General features: G+C 41.1%; 3 protein-coding genes across 5 annotated transcripts; 2 read left to right on the forward strand and 1 right to left on the reverse strand.

The window, feature by feature from the left end:
* Positions 1 to 893: 893 nt before the first annotated feature.
* phyh (phytanoyl-CoA 2-hydroxylase) lies at positions 894 to 5,420 on the forward strand. Its single transcript, XM_068306843.1, has 9 exons — positions 894 to 1,221; positions 1,726 to 1,781; positions 2,084 to 2,194; positions 2,353 to 2,521; positions 2,630 to 2,711; positions 3,405 to 3,586; positions 3,700 to 3,849; positions 3,969 to 4,103; positions 4,618 to 5,420. Exons 1-9 carry the CDS (start codon positions 1,156 to 1,158, stop codon positions 4,669 to 4,671), a joined length of 1,005 nt encoding a protein of 334 aa, XP_068162944.1. The 5' UTR covers positions 894 to 1,155; the 3' UTR covers positions 4,672 to 5,420.
* Positions 5,421 to 7,194: 1,774 nt separating this feature from the next.
* Positions 7,195 to 9,978, forward strand: ucmaa (upper zone of growth plate and cartilage matrix associated a). The gene is made up of 5 exons (XM_068307176.1): positions 7,195 to 7,351; positions 7,807 to 7,866; positions 7,949 to 8,047; positions 8,956 to 9,054; positions 9,661 to 9,978. The coding sequence occupies exons 1-5, from the start codon at positions 7,294 to 7,296 to the stop codon at positions 9,747 to 9,749; spliced, it is 405 nt and encodes a 134-aa protein (XP_068163277.1). The 5' UTR covers positions 7,195 to 7,293; the 3' UTR covers positions 9,750 to 9,978.
* A 1,166-nt stretch (positions 9,979 to 11,144) lies between these two features.
* Positions 11,145 to 17,730, reverse strand: mcm10 (minichromosome maintenance 10 replication initiation factor). 3 transcript variants are annotated; one of them, XM_068307214.1, is made up of 18 exons: positions 17,687 to 17,730; positions 17,084 to 17,123; positions 16,701 to 17,000; positions 16,417 to 16,605; positions 16,135 to 16,272; positions 15,847 to 16,048; positions 15,548 to 15,713; positions 14,898 to 15,065; positions 14,558 to 14,674; positions 14,264 to 14,460; positions 14,011 to 14,105; positions 13,446 to 13,559; positions 12,422 to 12,901; positions 12,094 to 12,224; positions 11,889 to 12,002; positions 11,583 to 11,728; positions 11,445 to 11,487; positions 11,145 to 11,350 (listed from the first exon to the last, which is right to left on the reverse strand). In XM_068307214.1, exons 2-18 carry the CDS (start codon positions 17,115 to 17,117, stop codon positions 11,267 to 11,269), a joined length of 2,718 nt encoding a protein of 905 aa, XP_068163315.1. In that variant the 5' UTR covers positions 17,118 to 17,123; positions 17,687 to 17,730; the 3' UTR covers positions 11,145 to 11,266. The 3 variants fall into 3 exon arrangements, with proteins under 3 accessions (XP_068163315.1, XP_068163316.1, XP_068163314.1); XM_068307215.1 differs by lacking the exon at positions 17,687 to 17,730 and adding an exon at positions 17,230 to 17,358 and having other exon boundaries at positions 16,135 to 16,251; XM_068307213.1 differs by lacking the exon at positions 17,687 to 17,730 and adding an exon at positions 17,230 to 17,358.
* Positions 17,731 to 24,447: the final 6,717 nt, after the last annotated feature.

The raw sequence follows: 24,447 nt of genomic DNA on the forward strand, positions 1-24,447 counted from the left end.
TATTGATTTATATTTTCACGTTTTTATTTTAATTCTGAGGACATAAAAAGTCACTTGAGTTTCGGTGTTTGTTTTTTTTAATGATCATTTTTAGGAAGATACATATGTGTCCACTGCAGTGAACATTATGCAACCCTTTATAATTAATGACAACGAATATGGGGTATTGTCTTTTCCTTTTAACATTTGCACTTTTTATTTTAATGGTGTCTTTTCTGTTTATTCTTTTATTTTTAATTGCTTGTTTTTGCGTCTGCGGGACTATATTGCAACACACTGATTTTTGTCATCTACTCCTCCTTTGCGCTTTACAGCCTTACATAAAATGGCAGGTGGATTTTGATCTTAATTTCCTTTTTATTCATCTCTGGCTGCCTGTTTGGGTCTAACCAGCAGAGGAAGAAGCCTTGTGGATCACTGCATTACCTAACCTACATGTGACTGTGATGTTGACAGTATTGCTGGCAACAAAGCAAGTTCCTCTTCCTTATTTGGTTTCAAAAGTTGGCCGCAGTCGAATTATATAAATCATAAAAATTGCAGGACAAAAATACTTTAAAGTATAATAATAAAATATAATACAACTTCCAATGCAGTGCACAGATGACTAATTTTAATTTTCTCTTTGTATATGAAGGATGGTTGAATTATTTTTTTTAAATTTTAAGATATTGCTCCTTGGACGTTTTTTGATGTTGCGTGTTCTATATTGTGTGCTGATACTAATGTTATTTTGGAGTTGTGTTGTTTTCAGTATCATTTCCAATAGGTTGTCGGTTGTCTACCATCTTGGTTTTAGCATTTGAACGCTCTTACTCAGGTTGGCCACACGGTGGCAGTATGGAGCTAACGCAAAGATCCACAAAATTAAGGAGGAGCCACTCTGTCATGAAAATCAAGGCAAACAGCGGTTCTAGAAAGGGCATCGAGTATCTCCCGCTGCAGTTGAAGCTGTCCTTCAAGTACCGTCAACCCGGAGAATCCTTTAGGAGCACATTCTGTAACGTTTATGACCCGATACAGGAAGACATTAGTCATCCTCAGATGATACCGATTTGATCACCGGTGATCGGTCTGCCCTTCGCCCCGTTCAGCCTCTCTTTACAGAACAGTCGGTGTTTACCGGAGCACTGCGGCTTCCGTCCCTCCAGCGACATGACTCGGGCTGCGGAGAGACTCAAACTACTGATCAATCATCTCGATCGGTCGCCCGATGTGATCGTATCCTTTCAGTGTTGCTGTCTCCGTTCTGCCGGTCGGTGTGTCGGCGGCCTCGCCTCCCGGTACCCGCGGCTCCGGTGGTGGAGCTCCGGCCTGCGGGGTGACAGGACCGTCCACCGACTAGTTATAGTTGAGTTACACAGGGTGTTGACGTCACAGTTAAGTTACTATTATCATTTATCTGTTTATGCTTTAACTTATTCGATCGAAGGGATGCTCTACAGAGGAGAATTTTGTTATTTTGTTATTATTGTCATGTTTGTAACCATTCACAACCATTGATCAAACCTACTCCTTTGATATATGAAAGTAGGTCAGAGCACTAGCTTTGATCTTTGACCTATGCAAGTAGGTCAGGGTAAAATTTGAATTGAATTCAGGGGTGTCGCGGGATGTTGCACTCCAACTGCGTTGGTTGTTGTTTTTCATTTGGAGGGGGTCTGGTTGTTCTTCTGTTAGCTGTCTCCACACACGTCTCCTCAGCCTCCTTGACATCCTCCTCAGAGAGCTGCACCAACATTGGCTCCATCCCTCTCTTCCAGTCTCCCCCTGAGCCTGAGGTCTGGACATTTTCCTGCCTGCGTTCAGCAGCGTCTTCTTGTTAAACATTAGTAGAACTTGTCTGTCGCTCACCTCTGGCACAGTTTCACCAGCGCCCCTTCAGCCGGGGCTGCATTCGGGTTCAGGGATTCACCAGACGTCCACAGACAAGCCCTGTTTTCAGGACACGTCTCGTGTGACATTGCAGCCCTTTGTTACATAAAGTTTCAGGAAACCTTACCTCGCTTTCCAAACGATTGATTTACTAATAAAACACATACTGTATCGTCACATTTTTGTGTGCTCTCACTCTCATTGGTAGATACACTCTGGATAATGACCTGCTGACCCCAGAACAGCGAATCTCCTATGAGAAAAATGGATTCATTCTCATCAAGAATCTGGTGTCTGAACAAGACATCAACAGGTTCAGGTGAGCATCAGAGACTCTGAGAAGCGTAAAGACAATAAGACCTTTCTACCAGCACACCAACAGATAAACATCCGTGTTTGAAACTGAGCAGAGGAGGTCTAACCCTTTTAAATATAATTTAATGTGATGATTTACTCTAATCTCCGTTCTTTCTCCAGGAACGAGTTTGAAAAGGTCTGTCGACAGCATGTGAAGCCTCTTGGTCTGGTAGCTATGAGGGATGTGGCGATCGCTAAGTCTGAGTTTGTACCAGATCAGAAAGCAGTCACTAAAATCCAAGACTTTCAAGAAGATCCTGAATTGTTCCGGTACTGCACCTTACCGCAGGTAGAACCTCCTCCAGGAGATCTGAAATTTGAAGTTTGTCATCATCTGTATGTGGCGATAGCTGTCAAAAGTCCACAGATTTGACCCACATGTGTGTTTCTCTGTCAGATTCTGAAGTATGTGGAGTGCTTCACTGGACCAAACATCATGGCCATGCACACCATGCTGATCAACAAGCCTCCTGATGCAGGTCTGGAGCAGCTAGATGGTGGAAGACGTTTAATCAGAGGAGAAACCAGCTCGAGTCTTTAGTTTAAAAAAAAACACGTGTTTCAATCCTCACATTTAAATATAGAAGTCTAGATTATTTCTCTCTCTAAATCACCTGTGTCAAACTCAAGGCCTGGGGGGGCCAAAGTCAAAATCAAAGTCAGCTTTATTGTCAAGTGTACCCTATACGCCTGGTGAAAGAAACTGTCATTGAGCCTGCTGGTTTTGATCAAAGCTAGTACTTTGGCGTTAGTGCTTTGATCAACGCCAGTAGGTCAGAGCACTAGCTTTGATCTTTGACCTATGCAAGGAGGTCAGAGTAAAATTTGGAATTCAGGGGAAAGCAGACTTCAGGATTGTGTTTGCCATGTTTTGGGATGTTGCAGTTTGTGACTGCCTTGGTTCTAGTTCTTTATAGACTTTGATAGTTTGATCCTTGATTGATGGACTACTGTGGGTTTAATAACCTGAAAAATTAAAAGAATCTATGTTAAAACAGAGAAACAAACATATTTGTAATATTTGTAACTTGAATAAGTAATAAATTTAAAGTTATTTCACAATAAGGATCAGCGAAACTCACAAACCGTCATGAGATGTCATATATGAGTTTCCGTTTATTCTATTTTAAACCACTTTCAGAACTTACGAGACACGTTGTCTGTTGGTTCAGGTAAAAAGACGTCTCGCCACCCGATGCACCAGGATCTGCATTACTTCCCGTTTCGCCCGGCGGACAGGATCGTCTGCGCCTGGACGGCCATGGAGAGAGTGAACAGGCAGAACGGCTGTCTGGTTGTCCTGCCGGGATCACACACCGGCACCCTGCGGGAACACGACTACCCCGAGTGGGAGGTACGAACACACACTCGTGCATCAAGATCAAGGAAGTACATTTTCACCTGGACACACACACACACACACACACACACACACACACACACAAACACTGTGTTGTGGGTTCTTAGGGCGGTGTAAACAAGATGTACCACGGAGTTCGTGACTACAACCAGCAGCACCCCAGGGTGCATCTGGAGATGGAGAAGGGTGACACTGTTTTCTTCCATCCGCTGCTGATTCATGGATCCGGCATGAACCAGACGCAGGGTTTCCGCAAGGTACTACACTACCCATAATCCACCTGGTGTTTAATTGTATCCTTAAGGTGATATTTGTAAGATGTGGAGAAAGATGTGAATATAATCGTGTGTGTGTGTGTGTGTGTGTGTGTTTCCAGGCCATCTCTTGCCACTATGCCAGCTCTGACTGCTTCTACATCAATGTGAAGGGAACCACACAAGAAAACATCGAGAAGGAGGTGCTGGAGATCGCGTCGAGGAAGCTCAACATGACGGGCGACTTCGACTTAAAGGTCAGGCCGTTTTAATTTTTTTTCTGACATCCTCTGTAACTCGAAGGCGTGATGAACGAGGTGATAAGAATTCATGGGGACTTGATAATGTGGGGGTAGTAACAGTAACTGTTGTGTATGGTCAGTTCAGAAGGGTTGAAAACATCCTCTGTCATAACATTTGAGGATTTTCATTGGCTTTGTTTGAAACTCACAGACAAATCAGATTTTTCTTTGAATAAAACAACGCTGATGTCAGAAATAAGAGACTCAGACCAGTCAAATTTAAATAATTTCAAAATGATTTTTATGCTCCCAAAGAGGACAATAATTTAAATGTTGGACGACTCCTGCTCTGTTGGAAGCCGTTACAGTAGAAACACAACACCAAGTACCGGCATGTGTTATCTTTTGGCGTCACATAACTGATACACATTTCTCGGTGCATTGCATCATGGTCAAAATATTTTATTGTTCTTGCATTAGTGAACCACCTGTCTTTCCTCACTGATGCGCCGATGCCTGTCTCTCACAGGATAGCTGGGCTTTTCGAGGCCGTCTGGTTCAAGGAGAGAGGACTTCTCTGTAAACCAGCTGCTGCAGAAGAACGACCAGCTACTGATTAGAGGAACACAGGTTTCCTTTGAATTGTCGGTGAATTAGTCAGAAATTATTCAGTTAATTCCTTTCTAATCATGAAATATGGGTTCCTTTGGAATGGGGAAGATGTAGTTTATAGATTATGTTTCTGATCTCATTCGATTGAGCGCTTGTACTAACTGTAACGTGCTGGAGGATAATTAAGAGGATGTTAAACGCCGTCCGTCTTCTAGACTAGATGTGGGTTTTTCTGTCTATTAAAGCGCTTTGAAATGTCTTTTGATGTGATTAAGCGCGATATAAGTAAAAGTAAATTTGATTGATTGATTTTAACAAACAGCATTAAATGTCTGAAATAACGGATACCGTAGAACCCAGTCAGAAGTCAACGTCGCTCACACACACACTGTACCTCGAAGTCACCTCAAGGCTGGTGTGAACGCATCCTGAAATGTCTATGAAGCTGTTTTAATGAAACTGTGATGAAAAGGTTGATAACACAGAGGAAAGAGAAGGAGAAAGCAATAACTACAGAGAGGTGGAGCGAGGCAGACGGAAATAAATGTGCATTAATGTCGCTCACAGAAGCCTTGACTTACCTCACGCTGCCTTAGACCTCCAGCAACGTCTTCCTGTGTCTGATGTTGGGATCTTTATGTTTATTTCCTGAACTGTTTCTAAGAAACTTAATTTGTAATATATTTGAATAACGGGAATAATAAAATTCTGCTGCTGTAATGAGACTTTGTTGTGTCTGTAGTGTCAAGTCATTCGGTGTGATTTAAGCGCTGCAACACTAGTGCTCAAGGTTTAGCATTTAGCTCTTAGTGTACATCAGGTCAGGAAAACACCATCCTATAAGTGTGTGTTTGGATCCAACAGATAAATGAATGTCTGATTGTAGGATTCAGAAGAAAAGAAGGACATTTTGTTTTACGTACAGTACAGTAGTTGAAGTATCCGGGAAACTTTCAGTGAATGTGTAACCAAAAGCGTATTTCTACCAAGGCCCACCTGCTGCTTTCACCCAAAGTAAACCCTAATCTAATAATCAATAATCAGTCTTATCATAGGTGATTCATCACAGATGCTAGGTTTTAGCTCTGCGACGGCAAACAGATTTTTCTATGATGGAAGTAAAATTTGTATATACAGTATACGGAAATGAGGAATGTATTTGGAAGGGCATTTTTCAGAAGATGCACACCCGACAGGTCCGGGACTCTTCTGGTGGTGGATATTCCACTGAAAGAACCTGCTGCCAGTGTGTTCGTCATAGTGTGTGTGCTTTATTTAAAACATGTTATTAACGCGACATCTCACCCAACTAGACTGACACACTCAACCAGATGTTTTCTGTCAGTGCCATACACTTAAAATGCTCAGTTTACCAATAGGTTACATGCACCTCCATCACCATGGAAACCACAGAATGCACCATTAAGATAAAAATGATGTTTCACTGGTGGGTTCCTTTCCTTCAGGATGCAGATCTGTAAAGTTTGACGATGCTTTTGAAGGAATCTGATTCTTGAATCTGTGCAGTTTCAGCTATGATCTGTGAGCCCCATAAATTCAAACATTCTGACACACACACACACACACAGACACACACACACACACACACACACACACACGGGTTTAATAGGGTTCTGTGAGAAACTATCAGTTGCCTCTGCTCAGCTTCTTCCAAAGGAAATTGAAACACATTTTGAGATTCCCAACAGACGGCAGTACTCATGACAAACCATTGCCAGTAATTTTGCGCCCCTTTATTTAAGCACAGCTCAGTACAGGCAGTTAAAGAGTCTGTTAAAGAGTTTTACCTCTGTGGCATGACAAAGTTAAACCTTTATATAAGTTTGGAACTCTGTGCAAATTCACTAAATGTTGGTTTTTAAGTTAAATTCAAAAAAGGTCAGGAAAAATTGCACAAGAAGAGGAATTGTTGCTATTACTTTTTGACATGCAGCATTTGAAGTACGGCTGTAAACCTGTTGATAAGTCTATGAAAGGGTGAACATTTCTTTCTTCTACACAGAAATTTTAGGGTTTTTTTCCCCCCGCACATCTCTACCAGAGACAGTCTTTGTCTTTATCTCAGTCATTGTTAGCTGCGTGTCGCACAGAAAGATTCCCTTTCAGTAAATGCTTTATAAAACGTGTTCAAAGGATATTCAGAGCAGAATTATGTCTGGAATTACAGTTGAATATCAAAATGTATATAAAAATGTTAAATTCATTTTAAAAAATTGTGTGTTTGTTAGTAATGATAATGATAATGAAATATACAGTTATAGGGTGCATCAATGTATAAAATATAATATGATAGATAACATAATTTTGCGTTCCTGTGATGCAGAAATATTTTCATTAGAGGACTTCCATCTGATACTGATTCCTATCTTCTTTTAAATTCATCACTCATTCCCCTCCTTCATGTTTTCTTCTTCATCTTCTACCTTGAGCAATAAAAAAAATCCCCTCCCCTCTCAGAGTCTTTCTTCTAATCCTTCTCCTCCTACTCACCCCTTTTTCTCCAGCCTTCCTCCCTTCTCTTCCTCTCAGTTCACTTCAGTTCAGTCCACCTGGTTTGTTGTTGTCTTTCAAAATGTCCTGGACTAAACTTGTTGTCCTCTCTTTTCTCACCACCTTCCTCATCCTCACCAGTAAGTACCTTGATGTTAAGGGCATCGACAATTATTCATATATACTGGAGATCAGAAGAATAGTCTTAGTTTGAATGCACTGATGTGAGACGTCAACTTTTCTTTTAATTAAAATAGAAACGTTAAAGCTGGTAGTGTTTTCTTAAATGTGTCATTATTACAAATTTGAATCTGTCAGAGTTCATTTATAAAATCCAGTTATCCTTATTCTGATAATGGCAGCTCACTTGTCCTATGAAGCTTTAAAAATCAGTTTAATCAATAGTTTCTTATGTCATATATATGATTAAAGTTTTCACCATGATACTATTGGTGTGGCGTTATTTGTGATGCTGAGCTTTCAGTGACTTTGTGTTATGGTTTAAACGCTGAGCAAAGAGAAAGAGATCTAAACAGTATAGGTCAGTTGAAATGGATTTAAAGTTTCTGATTTTCTCATTTTCTTCATTCTGTAGTTTCTGGCGTGGTGCACAGTGCAGCCCTGCAGGACGATTCAACTGCAGACAGCCATAGAGGTGAAGCCTCCCCCTGCTCACCGTGTCACATAACTGCAATCCACATATCCTCCATGTATGACTTTGACCTTTTGACCTCTAGGACCTGCAGCTCAGCGGGTGTTCATACCTGATTCCGAAGCCTCCAACTTCTTTAAACCACGCAGTCGCCGCTCTCTCCGATACACTGCTGAGCTCCAAGGTTAAGCTACTTGGTTTTATTTGCTGATTTCTAGTTGGACTGTAAGTATGAAGTTAAAGAGCGAAAGAAAAGAGGAAGAGAGTAATGGAAAGTGAAGCAGGTGTTGTTCTCTGCAGTCAGAGAATCTCCTGAATCTCACACACACAAACTGCGAGCAGCAGAAGGAGTCACAGGGTAGCATGGAGGAGACTTTTACTCTGGTAACAATAAGCTCATTTTTCCACTGCCAGCATCCTGTCAGATACACCAACACACCTCGAGTTATTCTCCTGAAATGCATATTTGTCAAATTGTTGGTAACAGTAATTTTCATGCTTTTACTGAAGAATCTCTTTTTCTATTTCTAAATTACTGATGGAAACTATTAGAGATGCCCATGTGTGCCCCTAGCTGGCCTGCAGACAGGATGTAGATTGTTTCACCTTTTAATCGGAACAGATGGGCGTCTGCGTGGCACGACCAGGCCTGCATTCTTGAGAAAGAAAACGGCGACAGCGCTACCCACTGCGCCACCGTGCCGCCCAGTTTAATTTCATTTAAATTGAATAAGTAATGTTTGTGTGCTAACATGACTATAATAATAACATTTTGGCATTGAGAAAATCAGATGATCACCATCTGTGTGTAATCATAGAAATATTTTTTTTGATGTTGCACTGCTATGTTTGTACAGGAGCCTCGAACGGGACACTAAAATTCACAATATGTTAAGATACAGGTTTGGAAAGGGAGAATGAGGGAGTTCAGCTGGTCCAGCCTGAAACCTCCTGACCAGACACGACTTAATCCGACTCACAGGGCCCCTTAAGGAGGAAGGCGAAGAGTTGTGGCTTCATCTGCTGCAGCTATTGTTATTGCATGAGTAGGTCTAAACTCATCGGCTCTCCTTTCCCTTCCTCTCCCCACAGCCGAGCAGAGGGTCAGGCTTGCTGGATATGAACGGAGGAGGGAGTACAATGAGGAGCAGAGGACCGAGCATGAGAATTATCTAGAAGAAGTGGATGATGGTAAGTCCTGGTGCAGCACTCCGTCTAAAGTAGACCGAGAATAACATTTTGTTAAAAAAAAAAATTTAAAAACTGCACTTTTATCGTGATTCTCTCCTATATTTGAGGATTTTTTTCTTTGTACATCCCCTAGCATTTCACCCTGTTTCAGGACAATCTGCAAACCTGTTTATTCAGTTGATGAAAAAGGTCAAACGGTTTCATTCAGCATTGTTACAAAAAAAAAGAAAGATCTTCAATAATCTGCTACTTTATTCAAATCCACTGCAAAATTGAAAAAGGTCCATCCTTGTAGAATATCTTGGTGTCAACTGATAGAGGACAATGAAGATATTATCTCAAATATAATGAACCTTGTGCATGTTCTTATGTCAAAGTAAACTTATATAGCAAACTGCATAAGAAGGAGAAACTTCCATCCATATTGCCATCTGAATTTTTAATTATTTAAATAGACAGCAGTTTGTTCATTTTTTTAAATCTGTTGTCTAAATCTGTACGTAAAGTGACTGAGTACACATCATAGACATCGACTGCCTGCCTCCTTTATTGTAAAAGTACTGATTACAGTCAATCTGTTTAATGCTCTTATTTTTGAATCCACAGAGCAAAATGAAAAATCAAGGGAGATCAATGAGCAGCTGAGAGAGTTTCACTACGATGGCCTCTATCCACGCTACTTCAGGTCACACTGAGACTGCTCTACTGGGAGGCAAGCCTTCTCATTGGAGCGGTGCTAATGCTGCCATGTTGAGTCCTGACCCACTGATAACCAGTGTTAAATTTATTCCCATAATATTCCCGACGGTAATCTACAAGAATTTACATTTGTACAAAATGTGCCTACACTTTGAGCTGTATTTGAACGGTGGTCTTTGTATTGTAAGCAAAATTTTATCATAATAAACAGAGGCATACATTTAACATGCTTGTCTTTGTCTCCTTGCATGAACATACATAAATCAAATATTTTGTAATTGCTTTGTTTTCTCATTTTTTGTAAAGCAATAGACTTTCATAAAAAAAATTTATAGTATATGTAAAAGAAATACATTTTTTAAATTCCCAGACTGATGTGTTTTTACTTACGGTCATAGTGTCTGGTATTTAGAGTATTTAAAGGGAGGGTGGCGGAGAGTAGAAAAAGAAAAGGTTAGGTGAGTTGAGCTGCAGAAGTCATCAAGTTAAAATGAATTCCACATTCCAGAATGGAAACACTGAACACGAACTGGGCAAAGGAGAGGAAAAGAGATGGAAAAAACATTTAAAATTGGATGAGGAGAAATTAAACCCACAAAATGATGTACAAGGCACGCTGCAGCTGCAAGACACAGCTTCACACACACACTCAAGACCTTTCCTGCCCTGGTCTGGGTGGATGGTCTTGCTTTTCTGACAGCAGTTCATGGAGTTCAGAGACATTTCACCAGTCATCGTGTGCTGGTGGACACATCTTTATTCTTCAGTCGGTTTTCAGATTACCTTTCAACAAGCAGTGAAGTATGAAAATGCTTCTTTAGTCATGACTCCTCAACATGTCCTCAGCGCTCTCCAGCATGTCTCGACTGTGACTCACCCCTACTCTAAATAAACAGGCACCGACCAGCGCAGCAGGAAGTAACCCAACCGTAGTTCCCTAGATTGTCGATAATTGGAATATCAACAATCACGATACACATTCATTTTTATAACAGTCTATATCTTTAAATTTTAATTAAAATGATTTTGATGAAAATGACTGAAAAAGGAGCATTGGTAAGAAAACCACGTTTTACTTTCATCACACTTTTAAATGAGTGCTGTGATTCTAAACTTTGCAGTTCTGCTGTTAGAAACATATTTTATCTATCCTTTAGGAAAATTATTCTGCAACTGCTTTGTTTTTTTGCTATTTTCACACATGTTATTAGTAAAATCATTCAAAATCATTAGTTTTTATATTGTACTATTTGCTAAACTCAATCCTTGTGATCCATGTGTGTGTTGAACCGGCCACCCTCCAGTCCCCAGCCTCAGTGGACAGAGCTACTGCCGCCCCATCTTTTCATGATCAGTCGAGGAGAAACAGACATTCAACATGAAATGTTGCAAATGATTCCTTTAATCAGCTTCTCATATCTGACATTCATCATAATCATCAGTAAGAAAAACATTAACATATATTTAGCACTAATGTAAAAACCATGTTTCCATAGAAACCAGCCTGATGATGTCACTTCATGCTGTTGAGGAACTTGCCGTGTTCCTCTCCTCGAGGCATCAGAAGCTCCCCACCAATCTGTGGTCCTGCTTTCTCCTAAAAAAGAAAAAAGAAAAACATTTTTTTTAAAAACAAGAGGTCTGTTTTCTTAAAAAAGCAATTTTCTTTTTAAATGATGAAACGTTTTTACCTTCAGCATCCCGTCACGCTCCCATTTAAACAGGCCACAGTTACTGAAATGGTAAAAACAGCATGAGTTACTTGAATGAGAAGACAAAGTGACTGAGAGGAAGTGGAAGAGACAGAAAACAGAAACATTCAGTCTCACCTGCAGTGTTTGTTGGGCAGTCTGTCCAGAGCAATGGCTCTCTGTCCACAGCGACATTTGAAGAATCGTTTGACGGCGTCATGCCACCGGAGATCATGATTCTGCTCGACACAACGGTCAGCCGGCTTGAAATAGGTGTAACTACACTGGAACCAAAAGGATCATGGGAAAAACAAATCATTTTTCTTACTGCTAACGGAGACAGTCAAGGGGACACAATACACGTCTGCTGTTAACGTAAAAACCAAGTCCCTCAGTGGAATAGCACAGACCTGAAAACAGACTTGATTGGAATCTAAGTGCTACCTTTCTGCAGGTTACAGCGCGACACTTCATCTCTCTGATGCCCCTCATCTTCTCCTCCAGCTGCTCCTTCTTCACAAGAGCGTTGAAGTAGCGCTCCTGTAGTTGGTACTCGGCCTGGCAAAGAACATTTAATCAGAAATAGGATTAACCCTACAGCAGGTACCCTCCTCATGTCCTTAGCTTAGTGAAGTTCAACTTGTCGTACCGCCTGGAGCACAGCCCCGTGGCGAGATTTGGCATAGAGGATTTTTTGAAACTCCTCTGACTCGAGGTAGAGGAGCTCCTCTCGTCTCTTCTTCTGGGCCGGTTCCTCTTCCTCATTAGTGGATGATTCATCTGGTAATTCAAGGACGAAATATAACCTAAGTTGGTTATGATTCAATCATTCACAATCCGCTCTTTACACTTTTAACAGAATATTTTTTAGGTAATATCTAGTTACGGAATTTTGTGATAAAATAAAACAAAATACAAATCAAGCACACAATTTATTGATGACTTCTAAACCGATGTGTGTGCTTGTGTGTGTGTACCCAGGGGTAAGGTGAGACTCTTTTCCACCCGTGCCTTGATCTCTGCGATGTTACTCCTCTTCCTCTTCACAGTGTTGGGGTCTTCCTTTTCAAGGCCCACCCCTTTAGTTTTCAGCTTCTTCAGAGCGGCCAGTTTAGCAGCTGATAAACTGAGAGCACTGGGGGTTGGAGCTGTTGGTGGGCTGCTCTCAAAGAAGAGTATGTCCTCTCCTTCAGAGAAGCCTCTGCCCAGGGTGGGAGCATGGGGTCCCGCGGGGCTTCGGGTGGCTGCGGGGACCTCAGATGCTGCTTTTGGGAACGTCAGACAATCGTGGTTCTGTGAGGATGACAACCCAGGTCTGACACCTGCTGAGCTCTGCAGCGCCTTCTTTTGGATCTCCTCTGCTCTCCGCCTGCGGTTCTGCAGAAACTCCTTCTGCTTCTGTTTCTGTTGCTTCAGAAGGTCTGAAGCTGAGATGGACCGGATTGGAGCACCAGGGGCTGAGGACAGTCAGAGACACAATGACTTCTGCACATGGCATCCCTAATCGACTCGTACAAATGCACATTATGGTGCAAAATGATCTGTTCGCTATAAACTCAACATTTCCTCATGAGTTTCAAATTAAAAATCCTCTAGTATTTCAGAGGACAAACCTTTATTGTGAAATGGCCAAGTGAACGTTTCTGGAACACACACTTACATGCAAGTTTTGAGATTCAAACTTAAAATCTAACTGCTTCAGGCAGAACTAAAAATGATTATTTTATTCCTCATTGTGATGGTAAACTTTAGAGGGACACACTGACTGAATGTTGCCATACAGTATACGAAAATATATCAGATTGCAGTACTTTAGCTGGGATTGACAGTGCAGAGCCAAGCGTGACCCCTAGTGGTGACATATAGTGTAAACATCTCTTCTGGTCTTGGAGATCAGACTGGTTTGGAAATCTTTACACTTCTTTGCCTGGAGTCTGATTTCACAGCACTTTAATGAACACTATTTTAAATGTGAATAAATGTTTTATGTTTGCCCTGTACCTGATTGGCTTTCCTGCTTTAAGTGCTTCTTCAGCTGCAGTGCTCCAGGCGTCGGCATTGACATCAGGCTCTTAAATTCATTTGAACAACCTGAAACTTCATTGGACTGCATGGCTAGACAGGGAAAAACAAACACGGGGAAAAAAATCACTAATTACCTGCGCTATCTTTACAATCCAACATTCAGTATTTGAGCACATTATCAACTTGTCTGTATATGTAATATATATATATATATATACACACACACACACACACACACACACACACACACACACACACACACACACACACACACACACACACACACTATCTTTAGTTAGCTAGTTACACAAAAACATTCAAATATATTTCAAAGACAACTAATAATTAAATTACAGTAAAGATGTTTTGTGGGACGACGTCTTACTGAATAACTGAAAAAGCATTTTTTGCTGGAGTGAATTTCAAACAGACCAGGAAATATAACAAGTATTCTGTGGTAGAAGCCCAGTTTATCAAATTCATCAATGTGGATTTTCTGCGGTTTGGAGGTTTGAGTTTATGTTAGATCATCAGTCCTCACCCAGCCTCTTGGCCTGAATGACGTGCTTCTCTGAGCCTTTCACAAACAGCTTGTCAAGAGTCTTCTGGGTGGGTTTGCTCGGCTTGGATGCCGTTCTGCAACACAAACACCCGTTAATGGAAATAACGGAATCTAACTTGGACAAGTGTAAGGCCTCGGCTTCTGCCATCATTTGCAGTGAATAAAAATCCGTAGGGAAAGACTGCAAAGGAATGAAGTATTGCATGTAGTATAGCAGATAGTAAACACTCACAACGAGGCGGCGCAAGCAGGAGAAGACACACCGCCGTAGTAAAAGCCTTCCTGACACAGGCGCTCTCTCAGGCTGCCACCTTTCCCCTTCATCTTGCTAGGAGCTTTTCCAGAAAATGACGACTGCAGCTCAGCTCTCTTTGAGCTCATCTTCTTATACTGGGCTTTGACATGATACTGACAGTACTGACACTCATACTGTGAACAAACACAGAGAGAAACAGCTTATAAAACCATGAAGAGCTTCAAGACCCGTTCATGTATTTGGGAAACAAACTGCAAGAAATGGATCCACCATGTTGACGATCTGAGAACACGGCTCTCCGTTCTTCTTCATGGCCTTACAGGTACTGTAGTCCTGAGCTTCACCCATCAGCAACACCTTCTGTGGGTGGTCCACCGTCAGGCTCACCTGCACACGTTCATCACAGGCGTTTAATGATGTAATAATCAGAATGTGTTATTTTCATCACGGCATTTCATATTTTAATAAAACGTCGATCTTGTCAAGTAACAATTAAAGTTAAATATTGATCTTGTCAAGTAACACACAAAATAATAATATCTTAATATTTAATATTAGTTTGACTAAAAAATTGTTCCAACATTTAATACAACGTCTGACATCTACTCACGCCCTCATATCCATCTTTCTGCTTCATGGGGTTTGGGTTGAGGAGGCCGATGACAGTGCCCGGCTTTGTCTTCCAGTGTTCCTTATGGACTTCACCAAACAGCAGCAGAGACACAAACACTTCCAGGTTATGGAGGTCATTCAGTTTCCAGATGCTGAAAGTTTGACCCTACAGAGAAAAAGTTCTCAGTTGAAAATGTCATAAAAAGCACAAAAACTAGGCTTCTGTTTATTATTTATCATGAAACATTAACAGGTTTTAACTTTATTTTCTAAACCAAGGAAGTTTTGTTTTATTTTTTATTAAGTTGTAATTTACATGATGAAAGACATCAATCTGCTCCTTTACTCCTCTTTACAATATTATATACCATGGGATAAGAAATCATTAGTATGTATTTTTATTATTATTATTTATTATTTTAGGGTGCACTTGACCTTTTAGATTTTATTTCCCATTAATCAACGGTTGAAGCTGTCTGTTGTGGAAAGTCTGTGACTGTTAGTAAATATAACAAAATCCAAATAATAGCAAGTTAAAAAAAAAAAGAAAAATTTCCTGAAATACAAAAATAAAAAAAAATTGAGACAGGTTTGATTTTAATGTCTGCGAGCTGAAGTATAGGAAGGATGTCTCAACATGGGACTCACACTGCTCTTGCTTTGTGGGGTGGTTTTGTTGACAAGTACAGCAAAAGTCACCCAGTCACTTTCATTCAGTTTCTCCCGAGCTAAACGCTCTGGCACCAGAGAGAGGCGGATTAGACGGCGGTCAGCCATCTTACGGTCCATTTCGCTGGAAGAAACACGCGGTTTTCTGTAATGAAAAAAGATTTAGTCTGAGACAACCTGCACAGGAAAGCAAAGGTCTGTCTGCGTGAATATACTCAAAATCAAGGCTGATTGTTTTTTGTGAAATGACAGCATTTTTATCACTTTATTGCCCTTACCTGATCCGCAGTCCAGAGTATTTCTCAATAGCAACATCTTTAGGAATCATGGGAAGAGAAGAGGGTTCCACCTCCACTCCAGATGCAGACCGTGGATTTTGGCTCTGGAAGGATGGAGTTGGAAACAGAGGACTGGTGCCAGTGCTCTCTACTGGCTGGAAGGAACTGCCAATTTTTATCTCCAACAATGGCTCTCTGTCTTCTGTGGAAGAAAACAAGACCATTTAGTCAAATCATGACTACCAAATTCTTTTTTTTTTTAAATGATTGTAAAATGATGACTTCTACCTGATGTTCCGGGTTTGGGATGGTGAGCTACCCTGGGTTTACGCTTGAATGAGTCAGCAGTGTTGAGCTGATGAAAAAAGTCAGAAGACTCCTGGAGCTTCCCAATTCCTCCTCTGACTGAAGTCGAAAGAGATGTTACTGAGAAAAAACAATCAGAATAAACTTTTTTTTGCATTCAAGTGCATTTGTTTCTGTCTTTATCAATCCATTTTGTACTTTCTGGGTGGTGGACAAATATCTGAACATCTCAATCACTGCTGAGGTGAACAACAAAATTCTTACCTATCTGGGTCTTGGTGCTTTCTGAAGAAGCGGTTGGCTTGGCCTGGGTCTGTTTGGTGGTGGTAGATTTGGGACTCCTGGAGATCTCTGTTGTTGTGACTGGAGTTGAAGATGAAATGGAAACTTTCTGACTTCTTGCCAGTTGCTCCTGCAGCTCCTTCATCTGCTCCTGTGTGCGCCTCAGCTCCTCTAAGGAAGGACATTAATATCTTCTGGTAAACCAAACTTTCCAGAAGTAAATAAGGTTCATCAACTGGATGTTACAGAAGCTGCACAGCACAAACCTTGTAAATCCTCCCTTGACATGTCTCGGCTTGTAGATTCTTTGCCTCCACCTTGATTTCTACTTGAATCTCTCACTTCATCTTCAATATCATCCACATCTCCAAAGAGACCTGACACTGCGTCCTTTGCTGCCATCCCTTGCACTTCCTCCTCAATACCATCTTTGTACACTTCCTCTTCATCATTGTCAGCATCAAACAGGCCATCTAAGTCATCTTCGTGCGCTGTACTGTTCGGCCCTTCTCCAACAGGGTTGCTGTCATTTAGCAGTGCCATCAAAATGTCCAGTTCATCCTCACCTGGAGAAAATATTTAAATCAGCTATCGTCTCGAAGGATCATAAAGCTGCGCGTTTACATGCTGTAAACTGAAAGTCACTTACTTTCCATTTTAGAATTGTTGGATTCAGATGACATAGTGACCTACAACAACATAGATGCATAAATGAAAATGTGCAATGCAGGAAATACCTATTTGGATGCACACATGGAAATAAAGTTGCAATACAGTGTAATATTTGTTTATCACCTCTTTATTTTGTCATGTTTAAACCATGTGCCTTGATCTGATTATTCAATCCTTCTTCTGCGCATGCGCGAGCAGGCTGCAGTTTCCTCTATGCAATTTCCTCCGGGATTATTAAAGTATCTATCTATATTGAGAACCAAGTATTACATTCAGACGGTACTGCATTATATCTCACTTTTTACATACGTAGTGTCACAATAATATATTGACTAAATCCTGTAAGACCAAGTTTGTTAGATTACCAGTCAACAATTTAAAGTTAACTTAGCAAACATATTACCGGTAGTTTTGGTTTGAATTGGGACTCAACGTAGTAGAGCTAACATTACATTAACCACGGTGTGAAGGCTGCTCGCCAAAGCACCGAAACTATGTCACATGTCAAACATGATGGACACGATAGATATGTTATTTCTATTCTATCCAAAATCACAAATTACGTGGATATAATACTCACAGATTAGTCTACACTGCGGACAAGAAGAAAATCAGATCTGGCGCTAAACGAAGGACCTTGCGTTGTTGTCAACCTTGTGTAAGGTGCCCAACTATTTGCCTGGAAGAAAAAAATATTTATCTATATTTTGTCGCTGGCCAAACTGTGAGGATTTAATTTCTCCATGACCCATTTTTTCATAAGGCCATACGTTGTATTAATGAACAGAAATTTCTTTTAAAAATGAGTTTTCTGACACATTCGTTCACGGGAAATTCAGGAAAATACCAATGTCTTCCTCTGACAGAAGCCTGACGTCAGGGCTTGTCATTCGCTGACCCTACTATGGTGACGCCACAGCCCGTGTTCTGCTTCTGATTGGTTGAATCTTTTATACGGCTTCGAGCAGAAATAATTTCTTTGTTGAGATAGTTCGGTCCGTCATCTTCGCTATTTCTTCTCCCTGCAGCCTCACACTTCATTCTCTTCTCTCATTCAAGTATAAATATTCTGTTTTACTTTGGTAAAAACAGACTGTTGCCAACGCATACCGCCACATCTCCTCCACCTGCTCCCTGCAGATCACAATGACATCTACCAACATCGTCCATGGGGATGCCATTCTAATTTCATCTGTCATCTGTTGGAAATTCCTTATCTGACCTCACCTCGACTTTAATGATCCAATTGGAGCCTCTCCTGTTCACACAAATAACAGCAAATGACACCTTACAAAGGGACAGAACACGCCCTTCAAAGCCTTCTAGCTGGCCTCACGTTGATCTGACATGTGCGTGTCCTGTGACTGTACACTCACTTCTGAGAAAGCTAGTTACAAGCGGTACTCATGGCTGATCGGCTCCGAGGGATGCTGCAAATTGTTCTGCTGGGAATTCCTTTTGTTTGCAAAAGATGGATTTGGTGTTTGGAGCCACACCAGATTTGTAAACTTAATTGTTTAACCAAGGCAGCAAAGAGACACCAAAGGACGACTGGACATTTGCAGGTACGGGGATTTTAAAAACTTTTGGGGGCACCAGAGTGGATTCACAGGTACGCAACTACATGGAACTTCTCTTTTCTTGCTGAGCATGATACAGACCTGCAATACCACCTGTCCATTAACAGAATGTTTACTGGGACATCTGGAAAAATACAAAATTACCTCATTCATTCTATTTCAAGCGTGATTGGAGAAGAGATCAAAACAGAAATCAAAATAGAGTTTTTTGTCACTGTAATGGTGGATGAGACAACAGATGTGGGTATGGCCACACAGCTCGCCATTGTCTTTGTCTACGTAACGGAGGAGCGTTTTGTCAAATATGAGGATGTATCTAGTGGCCAGTGAGCTGATGATATTGCTGCTCTTATTTTATTCTTTCTCGAGGAATATGAATGTTGTCTGGACGAAGTTGTGGCAGTGTTAAGATGGCGAAGCAGTGAGTTGTTCTGTGTAGTCGTGCACTACCGTTCGATCTACCACACTCACGGAAATTATTCATGGCAGAGTTAATTTTCATACCCGTCAACCCAGGAGTGCACTGAATCTTATGAAAACTTGTAATTTGCCGTTACGTATCTGTACATAATCTTACACAGTATTTGTAGCGTGGGCGCAGGATTAAAATAAAACATGGCATACAGAATGTTGGGAATTTATTCTTCCTCCAATTCCAAAGTATTATCATCTAAATAGTGATCTGTGCTGTAAATCAATGTAGCAGCTTTTGTCATTGCAATCACTTATTTTGATGGTGTCAGTTGAAAAAAATTTAAATCGCAGTTCATCTTCATCTGTAAATATTTTGTAGTTAGGTGAACAGTCCTTTCATCAGAGGGAATCTGGGCTATCCTAGAACTGTTGGTTGCTGCAAAATATCAGCCCAGTACTTGTCAATGTCTCTGTGTTCAACTGAAGTGGTCTCCATCAAGAAGAACTGGAAATCATCCCAGTCTTCCATTAACTTTCCCTAATCAATGTTTATGTCAAATGCATTGCTGAGTGATAAAACATGGCTGTAATCATGCATGCTTCCCAGGATGTAACACCACCAAATCAGTGCTTCATGATCATAGTCGTCTTGGTATGCTACGAGAATTCCTGGAAAAATATATATTCATTCTAAATGTTTATTTTAAAAAGCATTGTTTAAACACACACACACACACACACACACACACACACACACACACACACACACACACACACACACACACACACACACACACACACACACACACACACACACACACTCCTACATACATTAGAAAAGCATATGTTCATACTTTACTGTATATTGCAAACTGGTTAATTTAAAATGACCAAAGAAAAATGTCACTAATTTTAATTTTTTCATGAGAAAATATAAAAAGACGAACCACCGCCCCAGTCTGCCACTCTTTCAGTACTGTCCCAGACTTCCATGCAATGTTAAAAAGGCATGTCACCCATGACAGCCCCTCAACACCCTGGGCCTTCAGCATTTCAGGGGTTAACTCATCAACACCCAGGACTTTGCCGCCATGAAGTTGCTTAACCACTTCGGTGACGTTGCCCAGACAGATTGATTCAAGTCCCCCATCATCCTCCATCTCTATCTCTGAAACACAGGGCAGGTCAGTTGGGGTAGTTGAATTTAGGAGTTCCTCAGTGTTCTTTCAACCGAACGACAACCTCCTCAGTCGAGGTCAACAGTGTGCCTTCCTTGCTGTATACAGCTTGGATGGTCACCCGCTTCCCCCTCCTGAGGTGTCGGACAGTCCTCCAGAACAACTTTGGTGCCGTCCGAAAGTCCTTCTCCATGGCTTCTCGGAACTCTTCCCACACCCTTTGTTTTTTCCTCCAAGGCAAAACAAAGGGTGTGGCCAAGGCTGCAGTCCTTCTGGCCTGTTGGTACCCTGCAACTGTCTCAGGAGGCCCCAGGGACATTATGCCCCTGAAGGTCTCTTTCAGTCGGACGGCTTCTCTAATCACCAGGGTCCACCACGGAGTTCTAGGGTTATCACCCCTCGAGGCACCCAAGACCTTTAGACCACAGCCCTCAGCTGCAACTTCAGCAATGGAAGCTTTGACATCGACCATTCAGGTTTGATGTCCCCAGCCTCCAAATGGATGCAGGAGAAGCTCCTTCGGAGGTGGGAGTTGAAGGCCTGGCGGACATAGTCCTCCTCCACACATTCCCAGTTCACAAACACTACTCATTTGTGCTTACCAGGTCTATCCAAAGGTTTTCCCCACCAACGGACCCAACTCACCACCAGGTGGTGATCAGTTGACAGCTCTGCCCCTCCCTTTACCTGAGTGTCCAAAACACACGGTCGAAGGTCAGATGATACAATAACAAGATCTATCATTGACCTCCGACCCAGGGTGTTCTGGTATCAGGTATACTTGTAGCATCCTTGTGTTTGAACATGGTGTTAGTTATGGTCAAGTCATGAGGACAGAAATCCAACAACATAACGCGTCCATAATGATAATGGACAGGAGGATGGCTGCAAGATACAAAATTCATCAAAGTTAAACACAAAATATATTGTAACAACAAAGATTTACACCAATGCACACACATGTTATATACAAGCAAACATACAGGAAGTGGTTCAGTTTTCCTCAAGGAATAAGGGCCAGCAGAGGGTTGATGTATGATTCATGCTAGCCAGGAATGATGCTGGAGCTGCTTCAGAGAGGGACGCTGCTGAGGGTCCTCAGCCAGACACAGACGCAACACATTTTGGCAGTTTGGAGAGAAGTTCTGACCAATGCGGAGGCCTTTCTTCAAGAAGAGGCTTGTCTTAAAGTGTCCGTGCAGCATTTCGTAGAGAACCACTCCGATCTGCCACACAGTAACAGGCCTACTACAGTACTCTAAATTTGTGACCCACTCTGGTGGAGCCAAGCTAGGAGTTCCAGTATAGACACCTTCAACTGTATCCCCGTCATTAATGAACATGCTTAGACCAAAGTCAATTAGCCTCAAACGGGGAACATCAGTCCTGGTGTCAACCAAGATATTTTCCATTTTAATGTCTGCATGGAAAATCTTGTTGGCATCAAGTTCTCTAACAGCTTCAACCAGCTGCTTAAATAAGAGTCTGGCCTCCCCTTCCTCCAAGGTACCTCCTTTGGAATTCTTGTATTCACAGAGGTCAACTGCTGAAAATGGAAATTCCATGACGATGATGAGTTCCTCCTCTAGGTCATAGTAGTCCAGGAGGGAAATTGATGCAGACTTGCCAAACGATCCTCCTGCTTGTTGAGACATCTTCTTCATGAAGAGCACTTCAAGAGGAATCTTGCTCCTGTCCTCGTCTTTACGGAGAACTTTGGCCTGGGGAATGTGCTTGATTGCGACATGGAAACCATCTTCTTTCCTGTAACCAGCATACACAAATCCCTGGCCTCCACCACCGAGTTGGTGCAGTTGACAATATTTAGCCTCAAACTGAGCTTGACTGACTCCCTTGTCGTGCTCCTGTGTCTCTGCGGATTGACATTGAGACTCACGTCGCCTGGTATGGATTCTATCCATTAGGGATATTTTAAGTCCTGAAATGGAAGTCAGAAAACGCCCCTTTAGTACCTTCACTACCTGATCAAAATGGTTATGTGAACTAGCGCTTGAAGCTGACAGAGCAGGTTTGTCTTGTATTGTACTGAAGTGGTATTTTGAGGTACTTCTACTTCATGTTAGAAAGTAAGACAAACTTTTCACTGCTTTGCTTGAAAAAGTTCACATAAATTGTGATGATCCTGCTCGAGACAGTAGTGGACTAAATTTAAGAGACTTTACTTACTTGAAAATAAACCCGCCTGTTGTTCAGCCTCCTGAGTCTTTGCAAGGTCAACAAGGTGATGAGAGGTTGTGCTCTGATGAGGAGGCAGAGGTCGGCCGTCCTGAAGTTTGTCGTCAGCTCTGCGTCTTCGCAAACGCTTACGAACTGTCAGGAACATCACAAAGATCTCATTACTTTAAACTCTAAATTGTTCTAGATATTAATATACAGACACTGATTACAAAGACATATTAAAGCTCACCAATTTCAAATTTCATCATGCAATAACCTAAACATACCAAACATACATACAGTCTTAACCGTATTAACATAACCCTTTTATTCTGGTACAGAAAATGAACTACAGTTCCTGTAATTATAGCAAGTTATTAGATCTCTAATGTTGTTGAAAGTCATTGTGCTTATTGATTATGATTCAATTAACAGAAGTCCGCTGTGATAAAGAACTGAAAACAGTTCCTGATGCACCACTAATGTGTATTTTAAATCTTTTCAATGACATCAGAAACCACCCAGTTAGTACCTTCACTACCTTATCAAAATTGTTACTAGAACTTTTTTTTTTTAAATTAACTGTATTGATCCCCGTAAGGAAATTATTCATCCACTCTGTATTAGGTGGTTGCATATAAATATATATGGAAGTGGATTAAATTTCTTCACAGATGTCACTTACGTGAAAAAAATAAACCTGTTTGTTGTTCCGCCCTCTGCGTCTTTCTTTCGTCAAAAAGGTCATCAGAGGTCTTCCTCCATACAGCCTCCTGCGTCTTGGTGGCAGACACAGACTCAATCTCTTGGCTTGAGCCCTGCAAAGGCAGAAGTTGGGTCTCCTGAAGTTTGTCATCAGCTCTGCGTCTCCACAAACACTTGTGACCTGTCAGAGACATCATATAAATCTTACTCCTTTAAAGTCGAAATTGTTCTACACATTACCATACAGACATTGACTACAAAGATGAATAAAAGTTAATAAATTTGAAATTTATTTTGCAATAATCCAAAAATACCAAAAATTCAGAAAACAAACAACATAATCCTTTTTACTTTGGTACATAAAAAAAGTGAAGACAGTTCATGTGATTACAGCAAGTCAGATCTCTAATATTGTCTAAAGTCATTGTGCTTCTTATGATTTAAAATGGTTACCAGAACTACAGGTTTAAATTGATAGAGCAATTCGAGGTACTTCTACTTCATGTTAGAGAGGATCTTTTCGCTGCCTTGTTTGGAAAAGTTTATAAAAACTGTGATGATCCAGCTATAGACAGTAGTGGATTAAATTTCTTCAGAGACATCACTTACGTGAAAATAAACCTGTCTGTGGTTCAGCCTCCTGAGTCTTTGTGAAGTCAAAAAGGTCATCAGAGGTCGTCCTCCATGCAGCCTCCTTCGTCTTGGTGGCAAACGCTGTCTCACTCTCTTGGCTTGAGCCCTGGAAAGGCAGAGGTTGGCTCTCCTGAAGTTTGTCATCAGCTCTGCGTCTCCACAAACACTTATGACCTGTCAGAGACATCATAAAAATCTTACTCCTTTAAAGTCTAAATTGTTCTACACATTAACATACAGACATTGACTACAAAGACAAATAAAAGTTCATCAATTTCAGATTTCATTTTGTCAGTGGTGGGCAGTCAGGACCAGCTAGGCCTTCGCTGCCGGCCTTACATAACCAGAAATCATGATAATATTTATGCTAAAAGTTAATTATATTTTAATGCATTTTCCTTAAATAAATCTATTTAAATACAGTATATGTATAAATATATGTACATATACATTGGGATATAATACAGCATGGTCCAACACTGGGTCAGTGTTCTATTTTTAGGCTAAAGAGGTTTTATCCAATCAGAATTCAGGTAGGTTGTGTTGCCAGGTTGAATGAAATCTGTCCAGGGCCTTTAATCTAGATTGTAAGGGTCCCTGCACTGTGAGTGTACGCGCAAATATAGTTAATACACAGATGTGATAGCCTATCA

This window comes from Antennarius striatus, chromosome 22 (assembly GCF_040054535.1).
Source record: "Antennarius striatus isolate MH-2024 chromosome 22, ASM4005453v1, whole genome shotgun sequence".
Classification (NCBI taxonomy): domain Eukaryota; kingdom Metazoa; phylum Chordata; class Actinopteri; order Lophiiformes; family Antennariidae; genus Antennarius; species Antennarius striatus.

What these genes read in the sequence shown, in the direction of transcription:
- phyh (XM_068306843.1), top strand. Translation starts at nt 1,156, where the DNA reads ATGACTCGGGCTGCGGAGAGACTCAAACTACTGATCAATCATCTCGAT. An exon ending in AGACGCAGGGTTTCCGCAAG is followed by an intron (nt 3,850 to 3,968) that starts GTACTACACTAC and finishes GTGTGTTTCCAG; the next exon opens with GCCATCTCTTGCCACTATGC. An exon ending in CGGGCGACTTCGACTTAAAG is followed by an intron (nt 4,104 to 4,617) that starts GTCAGGCCGTTT and finishes TGTCTCTCACAG; the next exon opens with GATAGCTGGGCTTTTCGAGG.
- mcm10 (XM_068307214.1), bottom strand. Translation starts at nt 17,117, where the DNA reads ATGTCATCTGAATCCAACAATTCTAAAATGGAAA. An exon ending in AAAGCAGGAAAGCCAATCAG is followed by an intron (nt 12,902 to 13,445) that starts GTACAGGGCAAA and finishes GACTGTCCTCAG; the next exon opens with CCCCTGGTGCTCCAATCCGG. An exon ending in GCGCTGTAACCTGCAGAAAG is followed by an intron (nt 11,729 to 11,888) that starts GTAGCACTTAGA and finishes TTTTGGTTCCAG; the next exon opens with TGTAGTTACACCTATTTCAA.
- ucmaa (XM_068307176.1), top strand. Translation starts at nt 7,294, where the DNA reads ATGTCCTGGACTAAACTTGTTGTCCTCTCTTTTCTCACCACCTTCCTC. An exon ending in AACTGCAGACAGCCATAGAG is followed by an intron (nt 7,867 to 7,948) that starts GTGAAGCCTCCC and finishes TTTGACCTCTAG; the next exon opens with GACCTGCAGCTCAGCGGGTG. An exon ending in ATACACTGCTGAGCTCCAAG is followed by an intron (nt 8,048 to 8,955) that starts GTTAAGCTACTT and finishes CTCTCCCCACAG; the next exon opens with CCGAGCAGAGGGTCAGGCTT.